Source organism: Periplaneta americana, chromosome 1 (genome assembly GCF_040183065.1).
Source record: "Periplaneta americana isolate PAMFEO1 chromosome 1, P.americana_PAMFEO1_priV1, whole genome shotgun sequence".
NCBI classification, from domain to species: domain Eukaryota; kingdom Metazoa; phylum Arthropoda; class Insecta; order Blattodea; family Blattidae; genus Periplaneta; species Periplaneta americana.
Window position 1 is genome coordinate 103,928,717 of NC_091117.1, and position 27,380 is coordinate 103,956,096.

The window sequence follows — 27,380 nt, forward strand, 5'->3', positions numbered from 1 at the left end:
GTTGGATCTAAATGAATAATCTGAATCGAAATATTCGCCCTCAGACCCAAGTATGGAAAATGTTTTATAATAGGCTACTCTGGAAATTTCAGACGGTGGAGGAGAAGTTAAAAACTCACCTTTTTCATTTAAAAATTATTTTAAAAGTATAGAACTCATTTATAAGAATATATTTAATTATAACTTAAAACCATTACAGAGCTAACTGAGCTTCAAAATAAAATGTCAAGACTGAGGTGCAAGCTTGCAGTTACTAACAATCTAGAATACAAGTAAACTGTAGATAGGTTTGTAATAACCGTGCCTTAATATTGCAACAAACCAGAGCCACACGGACTATATGCTGGATTATATAGAATCTATGGACGTCCTATATTGTTGGTGCAAGGAGAACTTCTCTATTTTTAGTTATGAATGTGGTCACACGATAGTTATTTGGATATTTCATTCTTAAGCTAAAGTTTAAAAAAACACACTATATAGTAAGTAACAAGAAAATATAGCAAAATCAAACTTACCAGGAACATCTTCTTCTGCATCTTTACAGATACACCTCCTTCGCAAACATCCTGCCTAGGACTCACGTTACGGAATGCGCGCTGGTTCGAGCCCTCATGGGGGAAGAAATTTTCTCACGAAATTTCGGCCAGTGTATGGAACCGGTGCCCACCCAGCATCGTGATGCACTTGGGGAGCTACGATAGGTAGCGAAATCTGGTTATGCAAGCCAGCTATAACGGCTCGGGGGATCATCGTGTTAACCACACGATACCTGCATTCTGGTTGGATGATCATCCAAATCTCCTTCGGCATGTGGACGTGAGGCCAGCACCCGGCTGGTCTCATTGTTCATGGTCCTTCACGGGCTGTCGTGCCTCGGATTATTATAGGTTTACATGTTGTTGCAAAATGCAGATACAATACTTTTAAATTACATACACTGATTCAATTATTCATTCGGAGAAGACTATGGTAACTGTGTCACTTACAATAGTTTTAACGGACATTATTGCGAAAGGAGGCAGTCGACAAATTCTTAAGTGAGATACAATACTATTCTACGTATAACATTTATGAATGTTGGTTACAATATTTCAATATAGCGCGATTACTGCCCAAATATCCAGCCGATTTTAATCATATTTATTCCACAGGTGGTCTGTTATGAAACCTTCAGGTTTACGATTGAAACTCAAATTCTTCAAAATGTCAGTTACAATGTTCTCCTAGGGACCGTCGATTAGTAAATTGAAAGACAGCTTTAAATGATAAAGTAGTAGAACAGGTTGGATAATTTAATTATTTGGTTGTAATGGAACATATAAAAGTAACAACGAACAAATAAAAAAGTATACCAAATAAAATTCAACACTTTTGTTCAGTATTAGCAAAGAGAGCAAAAGAAAGAAATTGGAAGGGAAACAAATCTAAAATTGTATAAAACAATGGCTGTTCCAGTTTTATTATATTCTTCTATAACATTGACTGGGGCCTATATGGAAGACAGATTGGAATCACATAGGTTACAAGCAGCAGAATTTAAAAACCTTCCAACAGTGAAAGCAAGTACCAGATTAGACCAAACTAAGAATGAAGATATACGAAAACATTTAAAAATAATTCCGTTGAATAAAAAATTATAACATACAGAGAAAAGTGGAAAAATCACCTCTTGAGAACGGATAAAACCCGCATTCTACTATAAACATAATAGATATCAACCTTCTGGCTATAAAAATGTAGGAAGATCTGTAAGAATGTGGCACGAAACATGAGGTCGGAACAGGAGAACTCTCTTATTCCTTGAAGAGCTGATGATGATGATAATGATGATGATGATGATGAATCCCGAAGGCAAGTACATCACTTAGACAAGGCCGTGAGTGTGATAACCACGACCAACGTAAGTTTTATTGGACAAGGGTGATAACTGTGGTGCTTCGCTATTGCCTTCGGCAGTATGGGAAGTGAATGAACATCGAACATCACTTAAACTCCATCCTGCACACAGGAAGAGAACTTTCCACAACTGAAGAATCCCCAAAACGGCAGGTATTGCATCCGGGGCCCTTGGTATATCAGCAAATTTCCATTCCTATATTTCATATAGGCCTACGAATACAATATTTTGTTATATAATTTGTTTAAAATGCCACATTGCTGCGTATTACGAAATAACTAATATCAGGTAAAATAACTAGCCTTTCTGAATCTTGAAACTTTAATTTTGACATAAATGAAGTTTATTCTAAATGGGCATTGATCGTTATTTCCGAACACCCTTCATTGTTCTTCCGGATATATTGCTGAAGGGAACTTATGATCTTTTAACATATACTATCTTATTTACATAATTACAAATCGCTTTAAAAGAACCTGGATGTTCATTCACGCCCTCACATAAGCCCGCCATCGGTTCCTATCCTCAGCAAGATTAATCCAGTCTCTACCATCATATTCTACCTCCCTCAAATCCATTTTAAATCTACGTCTTGGCCTCCCAAAAGATCGTTTCCCCTCAGGTCTCCCAACTAACACTCTATATGAATTTATGTATTCACCCATACGTGCTACATAGCCTGCCTATCTCAAACAACTAGATTTAATGTTTCTAATTATGTGAGATGAAGAATTCAATGCGTGCAGTTATGCGTTGTGTAACTTTCTCCATTCTCCTGTAACTTTATCCCTCTTAGCCCCAAATACTTCCCTACGCAACTTATTCTCGAACACCCTTAACCTCTGTTTCTCTCGCAAAGTGAGAATACAAGTTTACAACCATACAGAACAACCGGTAATATAACTGTTTTATAAATTCTAACTTTCAGCTTTTTCGAGAGCAGACTGGATGGTAAAAGGTTCTCAACCGAATAATAACAGGTATTCCTCATATTTATTCTGCGGTTAATTTCCTCTTGGGTGTCATTTATAACTCCAAGGACTTGAATTTCTCCACGTTTTCAAATGATAAATTTTCAATTTCTATATTTCTATTTCGTACTATGTTCTGGTCACGACACAGAATCATGTATTTTGTTATTTACGGAGTTTACTTCCAAACCTATCTCTTTATTTGCTTCAAGTAAAATTACCATGTTTCTGTAATCCTTTGGGGATTTTCTCCTAACATATTCACGTCATCTGCATAAAAAATCAGCTGATGTAACCCGTTCAATTCCAAACCCTATCCGTTTCCCTCGACTTTCCTAATAGCATATTCTAGAATAAAGTTCAAAAGTAAAGGTGATAGTGCATCTCCTTGCTTTAGCTCGCAGTGAATTAGAAAAGCCTATATGGATTCTGCTTATGTTTCACTGAGACACATTTTCATTAATGGAACTAGTTTCTTGAGAACACAAAATTCAATAAGATTAGGGGAGAGTCGGGTTGTATCGGACATCGGGTAATATCGGACAGTGCGTTTCTTTCATCTACAACCATATGGTAGTACCTGAATGACATAGTTACGTTTCTCTATGCGACATCACAGAAACCATATCAATCAGATACTATCATCGTTTGATACTTACTTACTTACTTACAAACTTACTTACTTACTTACTTACTTACTTATTGGCTTTTAAGGAACGCGGAGGTTTATTGCCGCCCTCACATAAGCCCGCCATTGATCCCTATCCTGAGCAAGATTAATCCTGTCTCTACCATCATATCCCACCTCCCTCAAATCCATTTTAATATTATCTTCCCATCTATGTCTCGGCCTCCCCAAAGGTCTTTTTCCCGCCGGCCTCCCAACTAACACTCTATATACATTTCTGGATTCGCCCATACGTGCTACATGCCCTGCTCATCTCAAGCGTCTGGATTTAATGTTCCTAATTATATCAGGTGAAGAATACAATGCGTGCAGCTCTGCGTTGTGTAACTTTCTCCATTCTCCTGTAACTTCATTCCTCTTAGCCCCAAATATTTTCCTAAGAACCTTATTCTCAAACACCCTTAATCTCTGTTCCTCTCTCAAAGTGAGAGTCCAAGCTTCACAATCATATAGAACAACCGGTAATATAACTGTTTTATAAATTCTAACTTTCAGATTTTTTGACAGCAGCCTAGATGACAAAAGCTTCTCAACCGAATAATAACACGCACTTCCCATATTTATTCTGCGTTTAATTATTTGTTACTGTTATTTGTTACTGTTGCTCCAAGATATTTGAATTTTTTCACCTCTTCGAAGGATAAATCTCCAATGTTTATATTTCCATTTCGTACAATATTCTGGTCACGAGACATAATCATATACTTTGTCTTTTCGGGATTTACTTCCAACCCTATCGCTTTACTTGCTTCAAGTAGAATTTCCGTGTTTTCCCTAATCGTTTGTAGATTTTCTCCTTACATATTCACGTCATCCGCATAGACAAGAAGCTGATGTAACCCGTTCAATTCCAAACCCTCAGTGTTATCCTGAACTTTCCTAATGGCATATTCTAGCGGGTAGAGCAAAGTTAAAAAGTAGCGGTGACAATGCATCTCCCTGCTTCAGCCCGCAGTGAATTGGAAAAGCATCAGATAGAAACTGGCCTATACGGACTCTGCTGTAAGTTTCACTAAGACACATTTTAATTAATCGAACTAATTTCTTGGGACTACCAAATTCAATAAGAATATCATATAAAACTTCTCTCTAACCGAGGCATACGCCTTTTTGAAATCTATGAATAACTGATGTACTGTACCCTTATACTCCCATTTTTTCTCCAATATCTGTCGAATACAAAAAATCTGATCAACAGTCGATCTATTACGCCTAAAACCACACTGATGGTCCCCAATAATTTCATCTACATATGGAGTTAATCTTCTCAAAAGGATATTCGACAAAATTTTATACGATGTCAACAAAAGTGATATTCCTCGAAAGTTACTACAGTTAGTCTTGTCCCCCTTCTTAAAAATAGGTACGATTATGGACTCCTTATATTGTTCTGGTACAATTTCCTTTTCCCAAATTGCAAGTACAAGTTTTAAAATTTCGCTAGATAATGCCCTTCCACCCTCTTGTATTAATTCTGCTGGAATTTGATCAATACCTGGAGACTTGTACTTTTTCAAATTTTCTATTGCAATTTTGACTTCAGAAAGTGTGGGTTCCGGTATAAATGGCTCAGCAGTTTGTATTTGAATTTCGTCCCGATCATTTCTATTTGGCCTATGTATATTTAGTAGTTGCCCAAAATAGTTTTTCCATCTGTTCTAGATTGAATGAGAGTCTGCAAGCAAGTCACCATTCTCATCCTTGATCACGTTTACCCTTGCCTGATATCCGTTTTTAAATTCCTTTATACCCTTATATAAATCTCGAATGTTTTTATTCTTACTATTTGTTTCTACCTCATTCAGTTTTTCCTTCAAGTAATCTCTCTTTTTATTCCTAAGTGTACGACTTGCTTCCCTTTGAAATTTTCATTGAAATAATTATCTGTATTCTCCTCAATTGGATCCTGTAAGAATTTCAATTTTGCCTGTTTCCTTCTATCTACTACAATGGAACAATCTTCATCAAACCATGGTTTCTTTTTCTTAGTTTCATGATAGCCTATGCTCTGCTCAGCTGCAATTTTGATATTATCTCGGATATTGTCCCACACGTTATTAACGTCTAACTCTTCCTTAGCTTCGTCAGCAGTTGCTAAAGCAGCAAACCTATTTGAAATTTCAACTTGATAACGTTGCTTAGTTTCGTCGTCCTTTAATTTCAGAATATTGAATCTACTAATATTAGCTTGTTGCTCTACTCGTTTAGCTACTGATAGCCTTTCCCTTAATTCTCCAATTACCAAATAATGGTCAGAATTACAGTCTGCTCCCCTGAAAGTTCGAATGTCTATTATACTAGTATGTCTCCGTTTATCTATCAAGATGTGATCTATTTGGTTGTGTGTCATTCCATCTGGAGAAGTCCAAGTATATTTATGTATAGCCTTATGGGGAAATTTGTACTCTTGACAATTAAATTTTTTGATGTGGCAAAGTTGACTAACCTAACTCCATTGTCATTACTACTTATGTGTAGGCTCTCTTTTCCAATTGTTGGTTTAAAAATATCCTCCCGTCCTACTTTAGCATTGAAATCCCCCAATAAAACTTTCATCTGATATCTAGGCAAATGATCAAAAGTGTGTTCCAATTCCTCCTAGAAGCTATCCTTTATATGGTCGTCTTTCTCTTCTGTAGGGGCGTGAGCATTTATAACTACGATATCGCACCATCTACCCTTAAGTACTAAATACGATAACCTGTCACTGATAAATTCGACATTTTTTTACTGCTGATTTTATTCTTTTATGTACAAAGAATCCTGTTCCTAATTGGTGATTATCGTTTCCTTCCCCATAATACAATAAGTAATCGCCTACTTGTGATATGTCATTCCCATCTAACCTAACCTCTTGTACTCCCACAAAGTCTATTCTATATCTAGCTAGTTCTTTTGCTACTAATGTTACCCCTCTCTGTTCTATAAAGACTAGTTACGTTCCATGTACAAAATCTCAAAACCTTATTCTTTTGCTGTGGTCGTGCCAGAGAATCAGTCCCATTCCGAGGCTTATTTGAAGGATTCGTAACAAGCTGTTTTTTACGGTGATGGGTGATGAAAGAAACTTACTCTCTGATATTACCCGCTGTCCTATACTACCCGACTTTCCCCTATTTCATGAAACTTCTCTCTTAACCCAGTCATATATCGTTTCGAAATCTACAAATAACTGATGTAAGTTACTGTAGCCTACCCTTATACTCCCAATTTTTCTCCAATATCTGTCGAATACAAAAAATCTGATCAATAGTAGGCTAAATCTATTACGCCTAAAATCACAATGATGATCCCCAATAATTTCATCTACATAAGGAGTTAATCTTTTCAAAAGAATATTGCACACAAGTTTGTATGACGTCGACAAAAATGATATTTCTCGAAAGTTACTAGAGTTAGTCTTTCCCCCCCCCCTTCTTAAAAAAATAAATTATGGTTTATTTAACGACACTCGCAACTGCCGAAGTTATATCAGCGTCGCCGATGTGCCGGGATTTTGTCACGCAGAAGTTTTTTTACATGCCAGTAAATGTACTGACATGAGCCTGTCGCATTTAAGCACACTTAAATGCCATCGACCTGGGCCGGGATCGAACCCGCAATCTCGAGCACAGAAGCCAAACGCTATACCGACTACGCTACCCAGGCCGACCCGTTCTTAAAGGTAGGTACAATTATGGATTTTTTCCGTTGTTCTGGTACAATTTCCTTTCCCCAAATAGCAAGTATAAGCTTGTTGGGCGAAGGGCTAACAACTCATCAACGTAAAACAGAGCTTTTTTCGAAACCCAACAGATAAGTTACTATCTGCTGTGAAAATACACTATGCGCATTTGCCTTTCTCAAGAAAAACTGCAAAAATTGCATGATGCATCTTTGAGGCTGTTCAGTAACCTTAATATGAAACAACGAGTCAAAGTGAGGAAAGGAGAAGAAATGTCAGAAGGAAGCGAAATAGGGAGAGGAGTACGACAAGGATGCCCTTTATAATCTACCCTGTTCAACAACTACTTGGAGTATTTAGTGAAGAGCTGTTTTCAGAACACGGGATGAGTGATAATAGGAGGAAGAAGAATAAATTGTGTAAGAATTGCTGATGATTTGACGTTGTTAGCAGAAGAGGAGATGATACTAAGAGATATGCTACTGGAGCTAAATGACAGCTGTGAGCAGTATGGAATGAAGATAAATGCCAACAAGACGAAGACCATGGTCATAGGAAGAAAAGTAAAGAAAGTAAACTTGCGAATTCTAAATGAGACAGTAGAGCAAGTGGACAGCTTCAAATACTTGGGGTTTTCATTATGTATGAGGTCTCGTCCACCTCATTGAATATTACACGTCTACTATGAAGTAGCCAAGTGTATTATTACTATTTAATACGAGAAAAATTCGTACCGGCACCGGAGATCGAACCCAGGACCTCTCAGCTCTGCGCGCTGAGCGCTCTTTCCAACTGAGCTATGCCGGGACATGATCCACGGCGCCGGCCAAACCCTCCTCGTAATGTTTTTACGGCCTTACTACCTGCATTTGAGACGATACATGTCATGTATGCAGGAGCGCATATGTATATATAAGACTTTGAGGCCATATTCAACAACAGTTTGTAACAATTGTTAACGGTTAATACATCACATATTCATTATGTATGAGGTCTCGTCCACCTCATTGAATATTACACGTTTACTATGAAGTAGCCAAGTGTATTATTACCATTTAATACGAGAAAAATTCGTACCGATACCGGGAATCGAACCCAGGACCTCTTAGCTCTGCGCGCTGAGCGCTCTTTCCAACTGAGCTATGCCGGGACACGATCCACGGCGCCGGCCGAACCCTCCTCGTAATGTTTTTTACGGCCTTACTACTGCGCTCCTGCATACATGACGTGTATCGTCTCAAATGCAAGTAGTAAGGCCGTAAAAACATTACGAGGAGGGTTCGGCCGGCGCCGTGGATCGTGTCCCGGCATAGCTCAGTTGGAAAGAGCGCTCAGCGCGCAGAGCTGAGAGGTCCTGGGTTCGATCCCTGGTGCCGGTACGAATTTTTCTCGTATTAAATGGTAATAATACACTTGGGGTCTACTATAAACAGTAAAATGAGCTGCTGCCAAGAAGCCAAAAGGAGAATAGCAATGAGAAAGGAAGCTTTTAATAGAAAAAGGAGCATCTGCGGACCTCTGGAGAAAGAACTAAGGAAGAGACTAGTGAAGTGCTTTGTGTTGAGTGTAGCATTGTATGGGACAGAAACATGGACATTACGACGAAGTGAAGAGAAGCGAATAGAAGCATTTGAAATGTGGATATGGAGAAGAATGGAGCGTGTGAAATGGGCATAGAGAGTAAGAAACGAAGCTGTGTTGGAAAGAGTGGATGAAGCAAGAATGATGCTGAAACTGATCAGAAAGAGGAAAACGAATTGGCTGGGTCACTGGTTGAGGAGAAACTGCCTTCTGAAAGATGTACTTGAAGGAATGGTGAACGGGAGAAGAGTTCGGGACAGAAGAAGATGTCAGATGATAGACGACATTAAGATATATGGATCATATGCGGAGACAAAGAGGAAGGCAGAAAATAGGAAAGACTGGAGAATGCTGGGCTTGCAGTGAAAGATCTGCCCTTGGACAGAACACTATGAATGAATGAATGAATGTTTCTGTCTGGATCTGCTAGCTAACTAGCTGATGTCCACACTAATATTACACTACATTCCTGTGTACAGAACAAGTTCATATTTAAGTTTTGAATTCTATATAAAAAAGATGTTATCTTTAAGTTTCTCTGTTTTCATTTTTTTTCCGTATCCTTTTTCTTTTATTTTGTAATCCTATATTTTGTATAGTCTATCGTATATCTCAGCCGTTACATGTTAAGTGAAATTATTATCGTGTTCTTAAATAAATAAATTATACAAGTCTTAAGGCTCATTCACAATGAAAATTAAACATAACGTAACCGTTAACTTAAGGATATAAACGTTATGGTAAAATCAAGAAGTCATACCATCATTCACGATGGGAACATAAACATAACCGCAAACATACTTGGTAACCATGGAAACATAACAACAACGCCATTTCCTCATATTCTGTCGTATACTTCAGCGCTTCACGATTGTGTTCTGTTTGCAAATCACGTAAGCATAAGCATGAAAGTTTGGAGTTTGCAAACTTTCATGTTAACGTCTTACGGTAATGTTTATGTCAATGCTTATGTGAATCATTGTGAATGATCCTATTTGGTAGCCTGGGCGCAAACTTCTGTGTTTATGTTACGGTTATGTTTAATTTCCATTGTGAATAGACCTTTAGTGTTCTGCCCAAGGGCAGGTCTCTCACTGCAAACTGAGCATTTCCTAATCTTTTCTATTTTCTGCCTTTCTCTTATATACAATAATATATTTAAACACCTTGCATATATACAGTTTGAACCATAAGAAATGCCATCAATTTCAGTAGGTTATTCTTTGAGATATTTCAAACAAAAAAGTTTAATACAATTGCTTATTTTTATTTCTTTTTAGACAACATTGTTATAGGGTACAGAGGGGTAAATTAGATAGCGAGGTATATGGATAATGTTAAGGGTTTTCGCATGCTCTGTGGTTACCGACGACGCAATATTGTCGTTTTTAGCTTCACAGTGAATGAAAGAGTGTTGTTAATGTTTGTGGCTAGTTTGGTGTCAATTCTCCTATCCTGAGACAAGCAACGCGAGTTATTCTAACGGACGGTAAGTAACAAACATCTCTAGTATATGCAGCATATAATATTGTGCTCAGTGAACGTAAGCTTCATTTGCCTTCAAATACTAAATATCATGTCGCTTTTATCTATGATTGTGTCCGTGATATGTAACAGACCGTCAGACTGGATGGTGGTCCTATCTCTTGCATTGTCCAGTAAGTAGGTTCTCCTCGGTTATAGATAACCTTCGGGGCTATTTGGATACTTTTTCGTTGGGCTATACGGATAAAAATTCTTTTTCTCGTGCATAATTACTAAAAGTTACTTTCCATTACCGAATGAATATTTGTGACAGCAGCATTTCCAGGAACATTGTGGATCAGTAAAAATTCTTCTGATTGTAGATGTTCATTCATCCCATGCAGCACTTTCTGCTCTTGAATATTACCAGAACAATAACACTGAAATTCGTCTTCTCTCACACACAACGCATATTTTGCATCCTCTCGGTCGTTGTTTTTTTTTCAAGTTACTCAAAGCTAATTAGGCCTATCATTGTGAAGCAACACCACGGCTACACAGGAATACACGATCTAATATAACTACTGTAAGACCCAATTCTATTCATTGTTTAATGAAGCTTGGAAGGCAACTGCATGTGGCAATAAATGGGTTTTCCTGTATAGGAATTTTCCCCTTCAGATCTCAAGCAATCCAGGACTTCCATTTTGCAGTTCCTGAGACATATAGGCCTTCCACTGTCATTACCAAAGACATGCAAAACGATGAAGTAGTTCAACCTGAAGAACAGTCTAGTACTTCGCAGCCTCCTATGTGAATCGCTTCTTAAAATGTTAAAGCGTTTCTTCCTAGCCCTCGAGAAAACAACGCAAAAATATTCTCGAGCTAAACAAACAGCCTGTCACAGCATATCATCAGAGAATGTAGCAGCTGTTAAGGCAAAGAAAGAGGTCCAATTATAGGCCAAACAAACTCGACTTCAATTCAGTCATAGACCTGAGTTAGGAGAATGTCAAAGAAAGTGGAAGAAAAAATAAAGAAGCTAAAAAGGCAAGTGAAGAAAATAATGACTATAAATGATCAGTTACTACTCCAAGTCATCAACTCTGAATGGTGAATGGATTGGCTCCCAGAAATGTAAGGTATGGTTTAATGAGAAAGCAGAAAACAATTCATTTGTGTTAAATTCGTATAAAACAACCATGTAATTAATAAATTTGTTTCAGTGCATGAAAATACCAACATTACACAGCATTTACATTGCTATCCACATTACCCCGCAGCAGTATCCAATTAGTCCCTCTTAATTTCTTGATTTCCAATTTGTCGGGTAATTCGGATAGCTCAGTATCAATAGTAATTTCTCTTTAGTGAAATTAATTCCACAGTAAGTCAAAGTAATGTACTATTTGTATGTTTACTTGTTTGCTCTGTACAACATCAAGCTTTTTCTGAGTTTTAAATTTTCTGTTAACCTATCGGAATTACTCCTCTATATCATATAAATAATTTCATAGCTTGTTTTGGGAAAGCGATTCATTTAATTCCCAATATGCTCCACCAGTTTAAGAGAGCAGTGAATTATTGAAAGAATTATAGTTTTCTCCTTTAATTTAAATGTGTAGATATTTGATCTGAACAAATGTAACTTTTCTTTCTGAAAAGGAATTTCAAAATACAGTGATTGAAATTTAGTAAACTTCATAATGACGCCTTCAATGTCCACAGAATAACCTACGACTGTTTACCAGTAACCTGTTGCACGTAGTAATGAAATGATGTATCGCCGCCATTTTGACCACATCAGACGTCACGACAAACGGATCACTATTTAAATGTAAAACACGATTGTTAATTGTGTTGAAATACGATCTCTTTCGACAATAATCTCTATCTCCGCTGACATTGAAATGTTTTCTTGCTGGTGCGGTCCAGGCCCCTAACACCCACTGTCCAGGAATTTCATCTGAGCCTCTCGGACGAACTTAAATATTCCAATTACACGTCTCATTAGCATATGACATTATGGCGGCAATGCAACCATTCATTAATATGTACAACAGGTGAATAGTTGTAGATTATTCTGTGGAAAGCATTGGGTGTCGGAAAGTAAAAAATCTATTCGTAGTACGCAATTCATTGTTGAAGACAAAATAGTACTTTGGTCTAGTTCTCTTCTATAGAATTACCCTGATGTGTGCTTCATAAATTAATGTTAAAATTATACTTCTCATTTCTTTTAATATTTGATTTTGAAATCAGCAAACATGAATGAACTAACTTATGTATGAAGGGTACTGTTATACAAAAAGATAAGTGGAAAGTACTGTCCAGTGACGTAAATAAATTGACTCGAATAAACTTTTTTAAAGGCAATAGTGTTCTATGTTAGGTTTGTTGTTTTTTTAAATTGGTTATTTTACGATTCTATCAACTTCTATGTTTATCTAGCGTCTGAGTGAAATGTAGGTGATAATGGCGGCGAAATGACTCCAGGGTGCAGCTCCGAAAGTTACCCAGCATTTGCTCTTAATGGGTTGAGGGAAAACCTCGGACAAAAAACCTCAACCAGATAACTAGACTAGACGACATTTCGGAAGGCTGCTATATGCGCCGTAGCATTTCTGGTATGTGACGTCACAAGCTTGCACAGTAGAACCAATCGGAATCGGTCTGTAACAAGTGCTTCCCGAGTTCGTTTGTTCACGTGTGAATGTTTCAATACATTGAATAAGTAAAACTAACATTTACTGTGTGTATAAGATAAATAAATGGAAGAAGAGACTGTAAAAAGACAAGTACTGCACAGGCAGGCGCGGAAAATAGTATTTAAGGCGTATAATTATTTTAAAAACATTGACGAGCAGAACGCTGCCGGCCATCTTGATGCTGGCTGCAACGTTGCCAACGCGCAAGAAACGACTGCAGAAGCATGTGGTGTGGGATTGAGAACCGTGCAAAGAATATTGTTACTGAAGGAAAGAGGGTTTCTTTGGTGTCATGCTTACAGTAATCAACGGCTAAGGTCATTATTGTCTTTTGATAATTTAAATTCTCTCCTGCGCTATTTGTATTGCACGTGCACGTGAAGTACGATGTGGCAATGTTGTACGCTGCCTTGCTCTCTCATCTGTCTCTCTCGACGCAAACGCTAGCAGACTACCGCCTTCCGAATTGGCGTCGACTCTAGTCCAAACCAGGATTTGAATCCGGACCCGCTCGTCTCACGGTCAGGCAAGCTAATTATTACTTCGCAGCGGTGGAGTCTGTCTTTTGTTGACGTCCTTGTTTCAATGTTACATAATACATTATTCAGCAATTAACTTTTAACTTCAATTTCCTTACAAAAAAAAAAAAAAAAAAAAAAAAGAAAGAAAGGAAGAAAGTCGATAGTAAAACTGTCTCATAATTTCATTAAATATTTATGGCAGGCTTATGCACTCCTATCGCAGCAGAACTATACTATAAGAATGATTTCAAGAACGACAGTGACAACAACTAACTGCTTACAATGAATCGCAAGACTGGAATGAGGTTCAACACAAATTGAAATAAACAGTGTACCAACAATGCATCATTAACACGTTACTGTTGCAAAATCGATAAATAGCACTCCATACTCTTGGTGGACCTGTAAAAATAATGCACTCACACATTTTTTCATTAAATGTGATTACAACATCAAACAAAAAAGAGAAATCATAACTTACATGTTACATACCGAGTACGAGTATACTAATTTGCCATCCCATTGTAGATTGTGTCAGCGAGAGGAGAATGTGCAACTGGAAGGAGTACGGTATTGCAGGCTTTAGCCTGTGTATGCTACATACGAGTACAATGAAGAGGACTACCTGCAGTAAGTTCCTGTGGATTTCTTTAAGAAAGTAAAGCATTTTATTTGCTCGTAACGACATGATCTGACTGTTTACCTGTGCGTGCGATCCCTTTCCCGAGCGTTGGCCTGGTTTCGATGCTTTCCACCCTCCAGTTCTATCGTCCTCTGAGGCACCTGACGTCTCTTCTTGCAGGCAGGCAAGTCCTCCTCGTCTGGTTGTAGTGGTGAGATGATGTAATCGTTATCCATTTCCCTCTGCAACGCAGGCCTAACTGCAGCAACTCATTCTCGTTGCACAGAGACAAACATTTGTAAACCTATAGTTAGCAGTTTGACCACAAAATCGTCATTAAGACGTAATTCTTGTCTTTCAAAGCACTTGATTTCACTTGTAAACCGAAAGGCTTAATGAATTATTTTACTTTTTACTTACGGAACCGTTCACTTTCTACTCAAATGCGACGCTTCAAATTCTTGCTTCTACTCTCGCAGCTTTCAAATAGAGTTATTTTAGCTAGTCTTTGCAATTTCTTTCGACACTCGACTTTGGAAGTTATTTAGTTGTCTAACAATGAACATTATCAAATAGATGAAAATTTAACCTAAAAATAAAACTAAGTAAAAACCGTACATTGCCTACATAGTACATAAAGAAACATTCTGGAAATAAAGTTTTAAAACGTATGATTAGGTAAGGAGAGCAACTACAAAAACTTCATATTTTAATACGGAATGAACTCGACAATAATTTTTAACCAACGACTTGTGACACACTTGTGCACAATGTGCTGTAGAAAGATCACACACGTGTGGGGAAGATCTGGGAATGTGGCGGAGCGCTGAGGAAGCTTAGATTTCCGCCGTCTTCCACTCGTACACGCCTACCAATTCGTCACTGTCATCTCCTCCCACGACATCTCTTGTATGAAGCCTAGAACAGCAACAGAATCCCCAGGAAATGCAAGAACGGATAACGCAATGCCTACCAGTCCACTGCCAGTAGTAGCGAACCAAGCATGTGTTTTGTACAGAAATAGTAACAACATTGCGATCGTGGGTATGGGCTACACATGTTAAGCCTTCTCAAACTATTTCTTGCAGCTTCGAATATAGTGTATAGTATAATAATATAAAGAACCACCTTCCTCGATGGTCTAGCGATCAGCATGCTAGCCGTTAAATCAGAGGCATGCGGGTTCGAATCCGGCCAAGGGTGATGGATTTCAAAGAAATGTAGATTCCTCCGGCAGGAAAGGAAAACTGTGGATCGCAGATCGTACATTTGTGGCACGTAAAGAACCCCATCTCTGATAGACGGATTCAGGCAAACTTTGTAGATATTTGTCTCACATATTCAAATTCAGCTTTTAATACCTCTGCAATTGAAATTGAACCGTTTATTTAATAAACTCTCTATGTCCAGATGAAGGATGGGTGGAGCGGAGAAAAATTCTCTCCGGCATCGGAACTGCAATCCGGTGTGGCTTAGTGGATAAAGTGTCAGCACGTAGAACTGAAAACCCGGGTTCGAGTGTCGGCGCCGGAGAGAATTTTTCTCCGCTCCATCCATCCTTCTTCATGATAATGCAGAATTCCTGCAAGGAAATATCATATGTACTTCGGTACATCGCAATAATATTCCTATCTCCAGTTGATCATATTTTGAGAAAATGAATTTCTTCTGTAATAAAAAAGTAATTATTAATTTTAAATAATCACTTTTTAAACACTCCTATGATGTTGTCAAAAGTATTGTGTCTTTTTTTTCGGCCTCTGAAAAATTGTTTTTAAAACCTGCGCATATGGGGATTCTGAAATAAAGTGTTTTTCTAATGAATAATATTGATTGGTAAGAATATTAATACATTCATTTTAATGAGAACAAAGGGAAAGTTGATTTTCTGCGTATATCTATGCCACACAGGCTACTATTAAAAAACACTTGTTTAAAAATAAATAAAATAAAAAATGAACATTTTGTTCTTACAAAACTTCACATTGATAACTATTTTAGACAGAATGCCTATTGCCTACATTATGACAATCAGCATCTGTAATCCACCGCTTCAGTAGCCTGTGTTATCATAGAAATGTTAATTTTCTCGGATGTAATACAAAAGTTTCTGCAAGTGCTCCAAGTGTTTTCTTATTTATTGGGATCTTTCCACGAGGATAAGCCTTCTGCAATGGCATCCCAGGAATATTAGTAGTCTTCCGAAGAGATAGAAGACCAGGAGTTTGTAGACTGTTTGAACGATGATATCTTAAATAGATTTATTTAATCTTTTGGTACACCTCTTCCAGAGATTTGTCATTTTCTTCTAAGAAAGTGACCAGCAGCCTTTGAAAGATATGATTTCTTCAGTCGACAACTGAGGAATGGAGAAGCGACCGATTCTACTTGTTTGCCATGTTTGTGTAAGTTATATTGTTCAGGAGTATATATTCAATCAGCTTTCCTCAAAAGTCTATTGAATGAATCAAAATCGCGTATCAATAAAAGAGCGAAGTAGTGCTGGCTGCCAATTGTACGTATTTTAGAGCAGAAATACTGTATGTGTAGGCATTTGAGGGGTTTCTGTACCAAACTCGATTTTCAAAGTAATGAAACGGGAGTGTAGTCCAAAGCAATGAAACAGGAGTGTAGTCACGGATTATATGAATCTTCTACATTCAAAACCCTCTAAAGATCATTTCTTCATCATTAATTTATTCCCAAATATTGCTTGCTAAAAATGAATTCGAATGATTAATATAGTTTCAATGCAAAAAGTCAATGAATTTAAAGCGAAAGGTTTGTTAAAAGTCACTGTTAGGTCGAAAATTCCCTCTATTTGCCACCAGTTACTGTTAAAATTCTTCAATTTCTGAAAGTGGATATAGGCGATTTTGAACCTATAGAATTCATATAATGGATTTCTGCACTAAACGATATAACCATATATCTATAAACAGTATGAATCTAAACTTAGCCCCATTTTTCCTATTTTGTTCGATAGGGGGTTTCTGAAATAAACGGTTCAATCGTGTTAAATAAAATCTACTATTACTATTACTACTCTTGTTACCACTGCTACTACTACTATTGCTACGGTATTACTATTACAATATTTCATTCATACAAATTACATAGAATCACAATTTACTCGAAATCTTATTTAACGATGTTCTTCTTTACATAAGAAATATTCTGTTCTCAAAAAAGTTATTTTTACGTGGCATATTTTAAATGTTCGGTTCAGGCTTCAGGGGCATGTGTCCTCCGCCCAATAGCTTTAATATACTCTAATATATGCTGTATGTAATATATTTATGTATAAGATAATGTAATTTTTGTAAAGTTGACTTATGAAAATTGTTTCTCTATTCAGTTGTTTGTTAAAAAGATTGAAGACCGTTGCGTTGTTTGAGAACAGCATTCATTATTATTATTATTATTATTATTATTATTATTATTATTATTATTATTATTATTATTATTATTATTATTGTTGTTGTTATTATTATTACTTATATTGTTTGTTGTTCAGTTAACTATCCGAAGACATGTTTGAACCTCATAAGTGACACCGATAAGGCATCATTCATGAGCAAACTAAGCCAAGAGATAATGAGTATGTTGGCCAGTTCCTTTTCCCCTCCATCTTATTGAAGTGAACAATGTAATTAAACAAATTACGACCGCAATTTGAAAACATTTTAAACAAATATATGCATATATTTTTTCTACAGTGCTTATTACAATGTGGCATATCTTTTGAATGGCTCAAGATAATAAATAATTTCGGTATGTAACGTTCTCCATATGTAGTGAATCATTTTTTTGCGAAACAAGTTTCATCCTAGGTCAATTTCTAATGGAGTTAGGTCGGTTCAAAATTGTATTAACTTTTTACAAAAACATTTTTTCTTTGGGCCCTCAAATTCGATTTTCAAGTTTGAATTATATAAATTGCATACTGTAGTTTACTCCCGAGAATCATGCCACCAATGTTTGAAGGGAAAATACAGGGACATCATTTTATTTTCACTTCAATTTCTATTCTACCTGAGTTTTTGAATGTACTTCACTCCCACCCCTTCTAGTAACGGAGGTCCAACTGTCCTCCACACAGAACCAAGGCCGCATATACGAGTAAGCAGTACTGAGTTACTGAGTATAGTACGTTTCAGAAATATGTTCGCGTTTTCCAGTGACGAAAACTTTCAATATTGAATCATATTTTTGCACACGTACTGTCGTCAGTTTGTCTACGTCGCATCTCGATTTTCCCCACCTGCTTCTGCTCGCTCCACTGTAAAGATTAGTGGCTGGGCTGTTTTAGCTCTTTTCTGAAAACATTAATTTCTGTTAGGACTTAATTGGACGTCTACGTAATATTATGCAACTGTTTAAAATAACTTAAATAAAAGGGCCTCTTTAAGTAATTAACTATCACGTGATTTCTCCCCTTTCTACGATCCTGCTACATAACCACTTGGACGGACAGTAGATAGCATGTCTGAGTAATTTTATCTGTGCGGATCGGGCAGAAGTGAAGACTGAATTTACATTACGTAAGGTACTCTTTTATAGAGTAGGTACAGAATTATTTCAACATGAGTTACTAAGTATGAAGGACGAAACTGGTAACTGGAATTAGATGCAATAGTCTATAGTGCGATAATATGCACAAAAGAACTGAAGCCTGTATCGAAATGAACGGCCACCATTTTCAAAAACGTGTTTAAATATCCATTTTATGATTATGTTTCATTTTAACTTCATTCTCTATATTGTACGCTAATGTGCTGTAGACAGTATAATATGCATTGCATAATGAATACGTTCGCATGGATAACTCAGTTCTTGAGTAAAAACACTTATTATTAACATTGTACTATAACTATTTTGATTAAACAAATGGAAATTATCAAACTCAAAATTGCGATATTTCCTAGTTTACGTAAATGGATGAACTACTTTTCTTCCTCTCCTATACCTGGTAAAGTGATTTGTTTGTATTTTACGCCAATATCACCGAACTCTAGTCGTGGAAGGGGGTAGCAAACGGTGTTTCCGCGTCTCAACCATTAAATCAAAGGTATAGCCAGGTTAATATTAAAAATGTTAGTAAAAATAAAATGATGCCCCTATATGAATTTTTGTCCTAAGAGTCGATGAATATATTAGTTGGTCCCTACTAGCAAACTCCACGGGCTGCACTGACAGTGCAGATTCTGGCTTGTCTTATCCAGAAGCGTTCTCCCCCACTCTGTCAGATTGCCGTCCAGATGCTACAAGCAGGAAGGACACAGTCCGAACCGCATACAGCTTGATGATATATTATATTGGAGGGCAACTATCTACACGAAAATTATAGCGGAACTCAAATACAATAATTTATTCATATAGGCCTTTCATTATTAGAGAATGTGTACAATGTCAAAAGAAAAAGTGGCCGCTCTCTAGAAACTAAGTTCCCTTCGGGTATCTCCGCTACAATTCGGAGACAGACGATGTTACATATTGTTGGATCACGTTGCCTCATATATACTGTTATAATTAAAGTGTTCTCCGTGTTACAGTTGTAGCGTAATGGTAGCGTTTTGGACTACTATTCGTGAGGTCGTCCTTTCAAACACAACCTAGTGTTTTTATGTTTTTAAGAGAGAGAGAGAGAGAAATATATAATTCCTCCAGCCTCCTTTATGACTGTTTTATGACTTCTGTCTCAGGTTCTTGAATGTATTATGCCATGACTTTATCATTATTTATTATGACATTATGTCTGCAAATGGAAAGAAAGAAATATTATATTCTCAACAAAAATATCTTTCGTGGCATAAACAGAACAAACTCACTGCCATCTGCCTTAGAAAATTCAAACAATTAAAAGTTAAAAAAAAAAAAACAAGAAGCCACGATTCAATATTTAGTCCATCTTCCTCTCATCTCGATCACATCTTGCAGTGGGCATGGAATCGACTAGTATCTTTTCAGTTCTCAGTTATGGCATTCCAGGCATCTTGGACGAGCTTCAACAAATCATTAGGATGTCTTGGATGGGGATAGCGCCAAAGTCTCCGCATATGCTTCTTCACTTGTGCCCCGTAGCTCTGTCGGAAGAACGTCGAAATTTAGATACTTTAGTTGTCACTGTTTCAGGTTCAAATCCTCGTCACTTCTTTTCATTTTATTATGATACAGCATAGTATAATGTAATAATATACGAAGAGAAAACTAACACTAGTATTATTCAACTGTATCGTTTCAAATCTAGCATTAAATTCATATTCTTTCGCTAAAGAACGATAACAGAATAAAAATGATAACTTCAATATTATTTATATCGCTAAAGAACGATAAAAGAATACAAATGATAACTTGAATATTATTTATATCGTTAACGAACTACAACAAAATAAAATGATAATTATTATTTGTAATGCTAAAGAACGATAACAGAACATAAATGATAACTTGAATATTATTTATGTCGCTAAATAACGATATCAAAATAAAACGATAACTCGAATATTGTTTTCATCCTTAAAGAACAATAACAAAAATAAAATCATAAATAAAACAAGGCTGGAAATCACAACTTTCGGATCATTAGCCAACACAGTACCGCTGCTGTAAAAGATGCAAACGTAGGCCTAAATAACTCCTGCTTAAACACTTTAGTTCTTAAACTGCTTCTATAAGCGCATGCAACATATAACATCCCTGTTATCCGAAGTGACTCAGAAAATACTCGCTTTACACGAGTGCGGCCACGTCTTTCTTTTACAGCTGTACATGATTCTCTGAAAATTATTCAAATATCATAGTTAGCTTCAACTCCCTAAACGCGGAGGAAGGTAAGAATAAAAATATTCCTTTAAACTTTCAGATAGTGTGAGCAGCCTCAGTGTCATCAACTCCTTCACCGAGGAGGAAGGTGAGAATAATAATATTCCTTCAAAATGTCAGAGAGGGCGAGCTGTTTCAGTGTCATCAGCTACTTCACCGTTACTAAAGATAAGAATAAAAATATTCCTTATAAATTTCAGATAGGGCCAGCTGTTTGAGTGGCATCAACTCCTTCACAGCGGAGGAAGGTAAGAATTATATTTCTTCAAAATTTCAGATAGGGCGAGCTGTCCCAGAGTCATCAATTTCTTCACCGTCGAGGAAGGTAAGAATAAAAATATTCCTTTAAAGTTCAGATAGGGCGAGCTGTCTCACTGTCATCAACTCGCGGAGGAAGGTAAGAATAATAATATTCTTTCAAAACTTCAAATAGGGGAAGCTGTCTCAGTGTCATCATCTCTTTCACCGCGGAAGAAAGTGGGAATAAAAATATTCCTTTAAAATTTCAGATAGGGCGACCTGCCTCAGTGTCATGAACTCCTTCACCGCGGAGGAAGGTAAGAATAAAAATATTCCTTCAAAATTTCTGTTAGGGTGAGCTACCTCAGTGTCATCAACTACTTCACCGCTGAGGATGTAAGAATAAGGATATTCCTTGAAAATTTCAAATAGGGCGTGTTGCCTCAGACTTCACCGCTGAGGAAGATAAGAATAAAAATATTCCTTTAAAATTCGAGATAGGGCGAACTGCCTCAATGTCATCTCTTCTCCGAAGTTCCGTTTGAAAACTGATGGACAGTAATAAAAGATAGACTATTCAGTTCAGAACGGAGAGACACGCTAAATATGACGGCAATAGTGCCACTATTTAGATCTATTCTTGGGCGTTCTGTTAACACGAATTACTGAAGACATTGCGGTCCGGTAGAGGCTCTTACTCATGTGTTAGGGAACTATTCTCATGGAGGTTCCTTAAGAATAAAACGCTACAACATCATCCGAAGTACTGTGCTAAGTTCTTTACGTTACAAAAATCTAGAGGTGTATGAAGAAGTTTTTTCTCTCACTGAGGGGGATAGCAACAGAAGAATCTATAAAATAGCTATCAGTATCTATAAAATAGCTAACAACAGAAATAAATAATTTACTGAAATAATTGGTCCTAAAGTTAGATTTAAAATCTTTGCTAGACAATCACATGAGGTAGATGAAGAGAAGAAAAAATACATGACCAAGCATTAAATTGATTTTTGGAAAAGTATAAACTTAAACAAATGACAGTGACTGGCCTGTTCTTTGGTGCACGCGGTACCATTGCAAATGTTTTAGTGCATTGAAGAGGATTACCAAAAACTAGTGACTTGTGCAGCAAATGCTGCAAATTCATTAGCAGTTGAAATAAAAAAATAAAGATTTATTTTCAATGAAGAATACCAGATATTTTGAAACTTATTTGCCTCCATAATAATGAAACATATTCTCTCTCAATGGCTGTTTTATGCCAAATACTTTTTCTTGAATCTATTCATCTTCAGTTCTTTGAGTTTGAATGCGAAAACGCAAGTAACAATATCAGAATGATCAGTGGGTTTTTCATACGGGAGTAAAGCAGTAGCTATTACAAATCATTGCGGATTGTAGGTGGGAGTTAAGAAAATATCACGTTTGCCATGTTTTCGGACCATAGACATAGCATCTTGGTATAAGCTGCTACTGCATGTTTTGTGAACTACCTTGAAATATAGTGAGCAAAATCACATTTTCCCGCTAAGTGATCTTGCTGAGGTGATCAGGAAACTACAAAATCTTGTAGGTCTCTTACTTTATCAGTAAGTAATACCTCTTTTGTCTTTCCTTAGGAACTGTAATTTTTGCGCTTCCTCCAAACAATACTGGTTTACCAAATATTGCAGGATTAACTTGTGTGATTAATAAATGTGTGAGAAGTGGCTACGAACAGCAATCCAAAATGGTACAAACTGAAGTAATGTCATTCTGGTGAACTTGTTTTGCTGGCGTGGGGCACTGTCTTACAATTGTGATTCATAAGGGAAAAAGAGGGAATATAACGCAACATGATCAACGAAACTTTTTTATTGGGTTATTTTACGACGCTGTATCAACATCTAGGTTATTTAGCGTCTGAATGATATGAAGGTGATAATGCCGGTGAAATGAGTCCGGGGTCCAGCACCGAAAGTTACCCAGCATTTGCTCGTATTGGGTTGAGGGAAAACCCCGGAAAAAACCTCAACCAGGCAACTTGCCCCGACCGGGATTCGAACCCGGGCCACGTGGTTTCGCAGCCAGACGCGCTGGCCGTTACTCCACAGGTGTGGACTAACGAAACTTAAATCTGCAGATCGCACGTTCTCTTCATTACCAATATTTGTCTTACATTTTAGCAGGAAAGAGCATAAAGATTGTTAGCAACAATATCGGACAACGTTTGTAGCGTATTAGGTCCCTGTGAATGCTGGACATCATTTTGGTCATGTAAAACATGTTGAATCAATTATGTATAATTTGCCATAAGCTCGTGATGATTTGTTAATGATGGAAAATCAGAGACTTAAGTTATTTATGTTTTATCCAACGAGTCAGAAAGAGAATATATAGTGTGGCTGAGTTGTCGTTTACAGCGCTCTTTGCGGTGCCACCGCGAAACATGGCAGATATGAACTAAGCGCCTACCGTTGTAAAAATTCGTTTGCTACAACATTGTGTATAAGGAGGTAGAGCTACGAAAAAACAAAAGAAAACATACCTGTTGTGTGTGCTGCATATAACTGAATATCAAAAGGAAAAAGACAACTGATATATCATATTTCAGGTAAATTTTATGAAGTTAAGTCCATAGTTTTTTAATTAGCAGCATTTTTTTTATGCGTAAATGTGTAACAAAGCCCGGCATACGTACCGTGTGTATTACAGTATTTTTCTTTTCTTGCAAATTCTCTTTAAAAAAAAGGAACTAGTGAAACAGTGGGTAATAAATATGAAATGAGACAAATTGTGTCCCTCCGAGCATAGCCTTTTGTGTTCACAACATTTCTTGTGTCCTTCCTTACTGCTTATACAGGGATATCATTTTATTTTTACTTCAATTTTTATTGTACCTGAGTTTTTGAATGTACTTCACTCCCACGCTCTCTACTAGTAAACGTCCAACCGTCCACCACACACAACCAAGGCCGCATATGCATTCAAAGTCACCTTATAGTAAACAGTACATCAGCGGAGAACTCGTCCGCCGAGCCCACCGTGAGACCCAAGGTCATTCAGCCGGAAAGCACAAAGCAAGACGACACGTCGGCAACGTTCTCGCCGCGGTCCGCACTAATAACAGCCAATCGGCGCACAGCTCCTCGGCTGACTCCCTCTGGCACTATAAATTAAGGAGCTAGGTACCCTTAGACATCTTTTTACTCAAAAACATAAATTTCCATTCCAAAATTTCGGTTCATGATTCGTTAGCAAATTCAGATCATAAACCCGTTATAATTACGTTCCGAGCGCAACTAGAATTATCTCCCCCAAAAACTGTGCTAATGTACCAAGCAGCTGACTGGGACCTCTTTAGAGATAAGTTGGACGCTCTCACAGATGACTTGGTTCCTACGTCATCTGATGAGATCGAAGAAGCTGCTAAAATGCTAACGAACGCTATACAGGAATCTATGTCGGTAATTCCAACAACAATTATTATTCCGGGAAAATTAGAGCTTCCAAATGACACCTTAATATTAATTAGGGAAAGAAACGACTGTCGGCGCGCCTGGCAAAGAACGCGGGACCCTCGCCTAAGACCACGGATAAATCGTTTGAAAAGGGAAATTTCTCAGAAAATAAACGATCAGATTATCCAAGCCTGGACTCAGAAAGTTGGTAAATTAGATACCGACAATATGAGCGAGGTGTGGAAAATCACAAAATTCTTCACTAAGCCATATAGTAATATCCCTCCCATCCAGCACAATGGGAGAATATAACATAGTCCAGAAGAGAAAGCTACGGTTTTTGCGGAAGTCCTCGAGAACTCCTTCAATCCACATGGTGACTTGTATGACAGACAAATACATGACCAAATAACACAAGACATAACTACGTACTTACTTAACGTGGACCTCAACAATAACGACGCACCACAGATCCGTCCTGCTAGCGTTCACGAGGTAAAATGGCAAGTTAGACACTTGCCAAATAAAAAAGCTCCTGGCCCCGATGGCATACAGGCTGAAGTACTGAAAGAGCTATCACAAAAATCGTTTAAATTACTTACAAATATCATAAATGCTATCTTTCGGATAGGATATTTTCCTAACATTTGGAAACACTCGAACATTATTCAAATTCCTAAGCCAGGAAAGAATAAATCCGATCCACGTAATTATCGCCCCATTAGTTTATTAAATGTATTAGGTAAAATTGCGGAAAAGATCATACAAAAAAGATTGAAATCCGAACTCGGAAACAATGATCTAATCCGAAACGAACAGTTTGGATTCCGTTCAGGTCACTCGTGCACACAGCAATTGCTGCGCACAACGGAATTCATTACCACCGCATTCAATTTAAATCGAACAGTAGCGGCCATATTCCTAGATTATACACAAGCCTTTGACAGGGTATGGCATGCGGGCTTGATATACAAATTAATTAACAATAATTTAAATTGCCGACTAGTAAAACTGTTAGAAAATTATATTCGGGGCAGAACGTTCCAGGTTAAACTGAACGACGTGCACTCCACGTCGCGAGGTATTAACGCTGGTGTGCCTCAGGGCAGCATTCTGGCACCGACTCTTTTCCAAATTTATATTAATGACCTACCTTTTAATCACAATTTCAATAATAGTATTTTAGCACTGTACGCTGACGATTCGGCATTTCTCACGACATCGTGGAAGCCAACTGTCGCCATTACCAGGCTACAAGGTCACCTGCGTGACATTGAACCATGGCTCCTCAGATGGAGAATCAAATTAAATATATCTAAAACACAAGCCATCTTATTTAGCAGAAGAAATAAATTCAATAGACCGGGTATAAATCACACGAAGTTAGCTATAAATGGATCACAAATCGAGTGGAAAACTTCAGTTAAATATCTCGGAGTAACACTAGACAGACGGCTCACATTTTCATAACATATACTTCAAAAACTCAGACTTGCCAATGCTAGAATGGTGGAGCTTTACCCAATATTAAATAAAAGCAGAAACCTAAATATACACACAGCCCTAACTTTGTATAAAACATTAATTATGTCAGTAATATTATATACTTGTCCTGCTTGGGGACATGCACCTATTACAGTCCGTAAAAAATTACAAGTTTTCCAAAACAAAATTTTAAGATACATCACAGGACTTCCTAGAGTAACTCCTGTTAGATTGATTCATGAAGAACTAGAAATTTCGACAATTCAAGAATATATTTCAAATCAAGCCTTCTGCACGTACACAAAGTCGTACAGCAGCACAAACCCACTAATTTCTTCACTAGGAAATTACAACCCTGCATTAGACAAACATAAAAGACCTAAGAGCGTACTCCACCCTCTAGCTTGGAACGACAACGTACAAGACGAATACCAACTTGAACACTAAATAACCACTTGACTCTACACACAGACAAGGCTATTAATGCACTAATAATGTTATTTCTCTGTTTCAGGGTCATCACGTTATTGGCAGCATAGATGCATTGTTCTAATTGTTAACACTTTTTTATGGACCTTAAATGTATTTGTATATTGAATAATGATTAAATCAAAACCTCCCACCTGAACATATTCCGACCACACTATAGCCAATTGGCTTGTCGTCAGCACGACATCTCATCCTGCTCTAGGTTTTTCCGTGGTTTCCCTTGAGCAATAAGACAAATGTCGGGATGAGCCCTAAAAGAAATGGGCCACGGACCACTTCCCTTCCCCCACTCTTTCTCTTCTACTATCACAAAAAACTTGCTAATTTCTTAGATACAAACCCTGAATTATGATAATAGGGGAACAAAAATATATTGTAAGTTCACAGGGCTAACGGCTTCGAAGCTGGGTACCTGGTTCTAATGAAGTGCACTGGTAGCAATCTAAAACATGGGGGCATGAGATAGTTACAATGCCTGCCATTAAAAATTCACTTCACTAAATCCCCAAGGTAAAAAAAAAATAATAAATAAATAAATTAATTAATTAATTAAAAAAAAATTAAAAAAAACCTCAGATATCGCTTAACCCTGAAGATGAGGAAGATGAACATCCTCGAAACGTCGGTGGATCAGCAACTTATGACCTGGCTGGAAGCCCGAGAAAATTTCGAATTATACAACTATTTAAAGAAACTTAAATAAAAGGACCTCGTTAAGTAATTAACTGTCGCGTGATTTCCCCCCTTTCTATGACCCTGCGACAAAACCACTTGGACGGAGA

At 37.3% G+C, this 27,380-nt stretch overlaps 1 protein-coding gene across 3 annotated transcripts in view; it reads right to left on the bottom strand.

Annotated features, from left to right (window-relative positions):
• The window catches only part of LOC138699198 (transcription factor 15-like), a 109,747-nt gene extending 94,714 nt beyond the window's left edge, over positions 1-15,033 (bottom strand). Inside the window, exons 1-2 of one of the 3 annotated variants that reach the window (XM_069825200.1) lie at positions 14,540-15,032; positions 14,201-14,361 (exon numbers count right to left, since the gene is read on the bottom strand). In XM_069825200.1, the coding sequence (XP_069681301.1) occupies positions 14,201-14,355 (155 nt within the window). In that variant the 5' untranslated portion in view covers positions 14,356-14,361; positions 14,540-15,032. Of the gene's footprint in view, positions 1-14,200 lie in introns of all 3 variants that reach the window. The other 2 variants (XM_069825199.1, XM_069825201.1) reach the window with 2 other exon arrangements.
• Between the last annotated feature and the right edge of the window lie 12,347 nt (positions 15,034-27,380).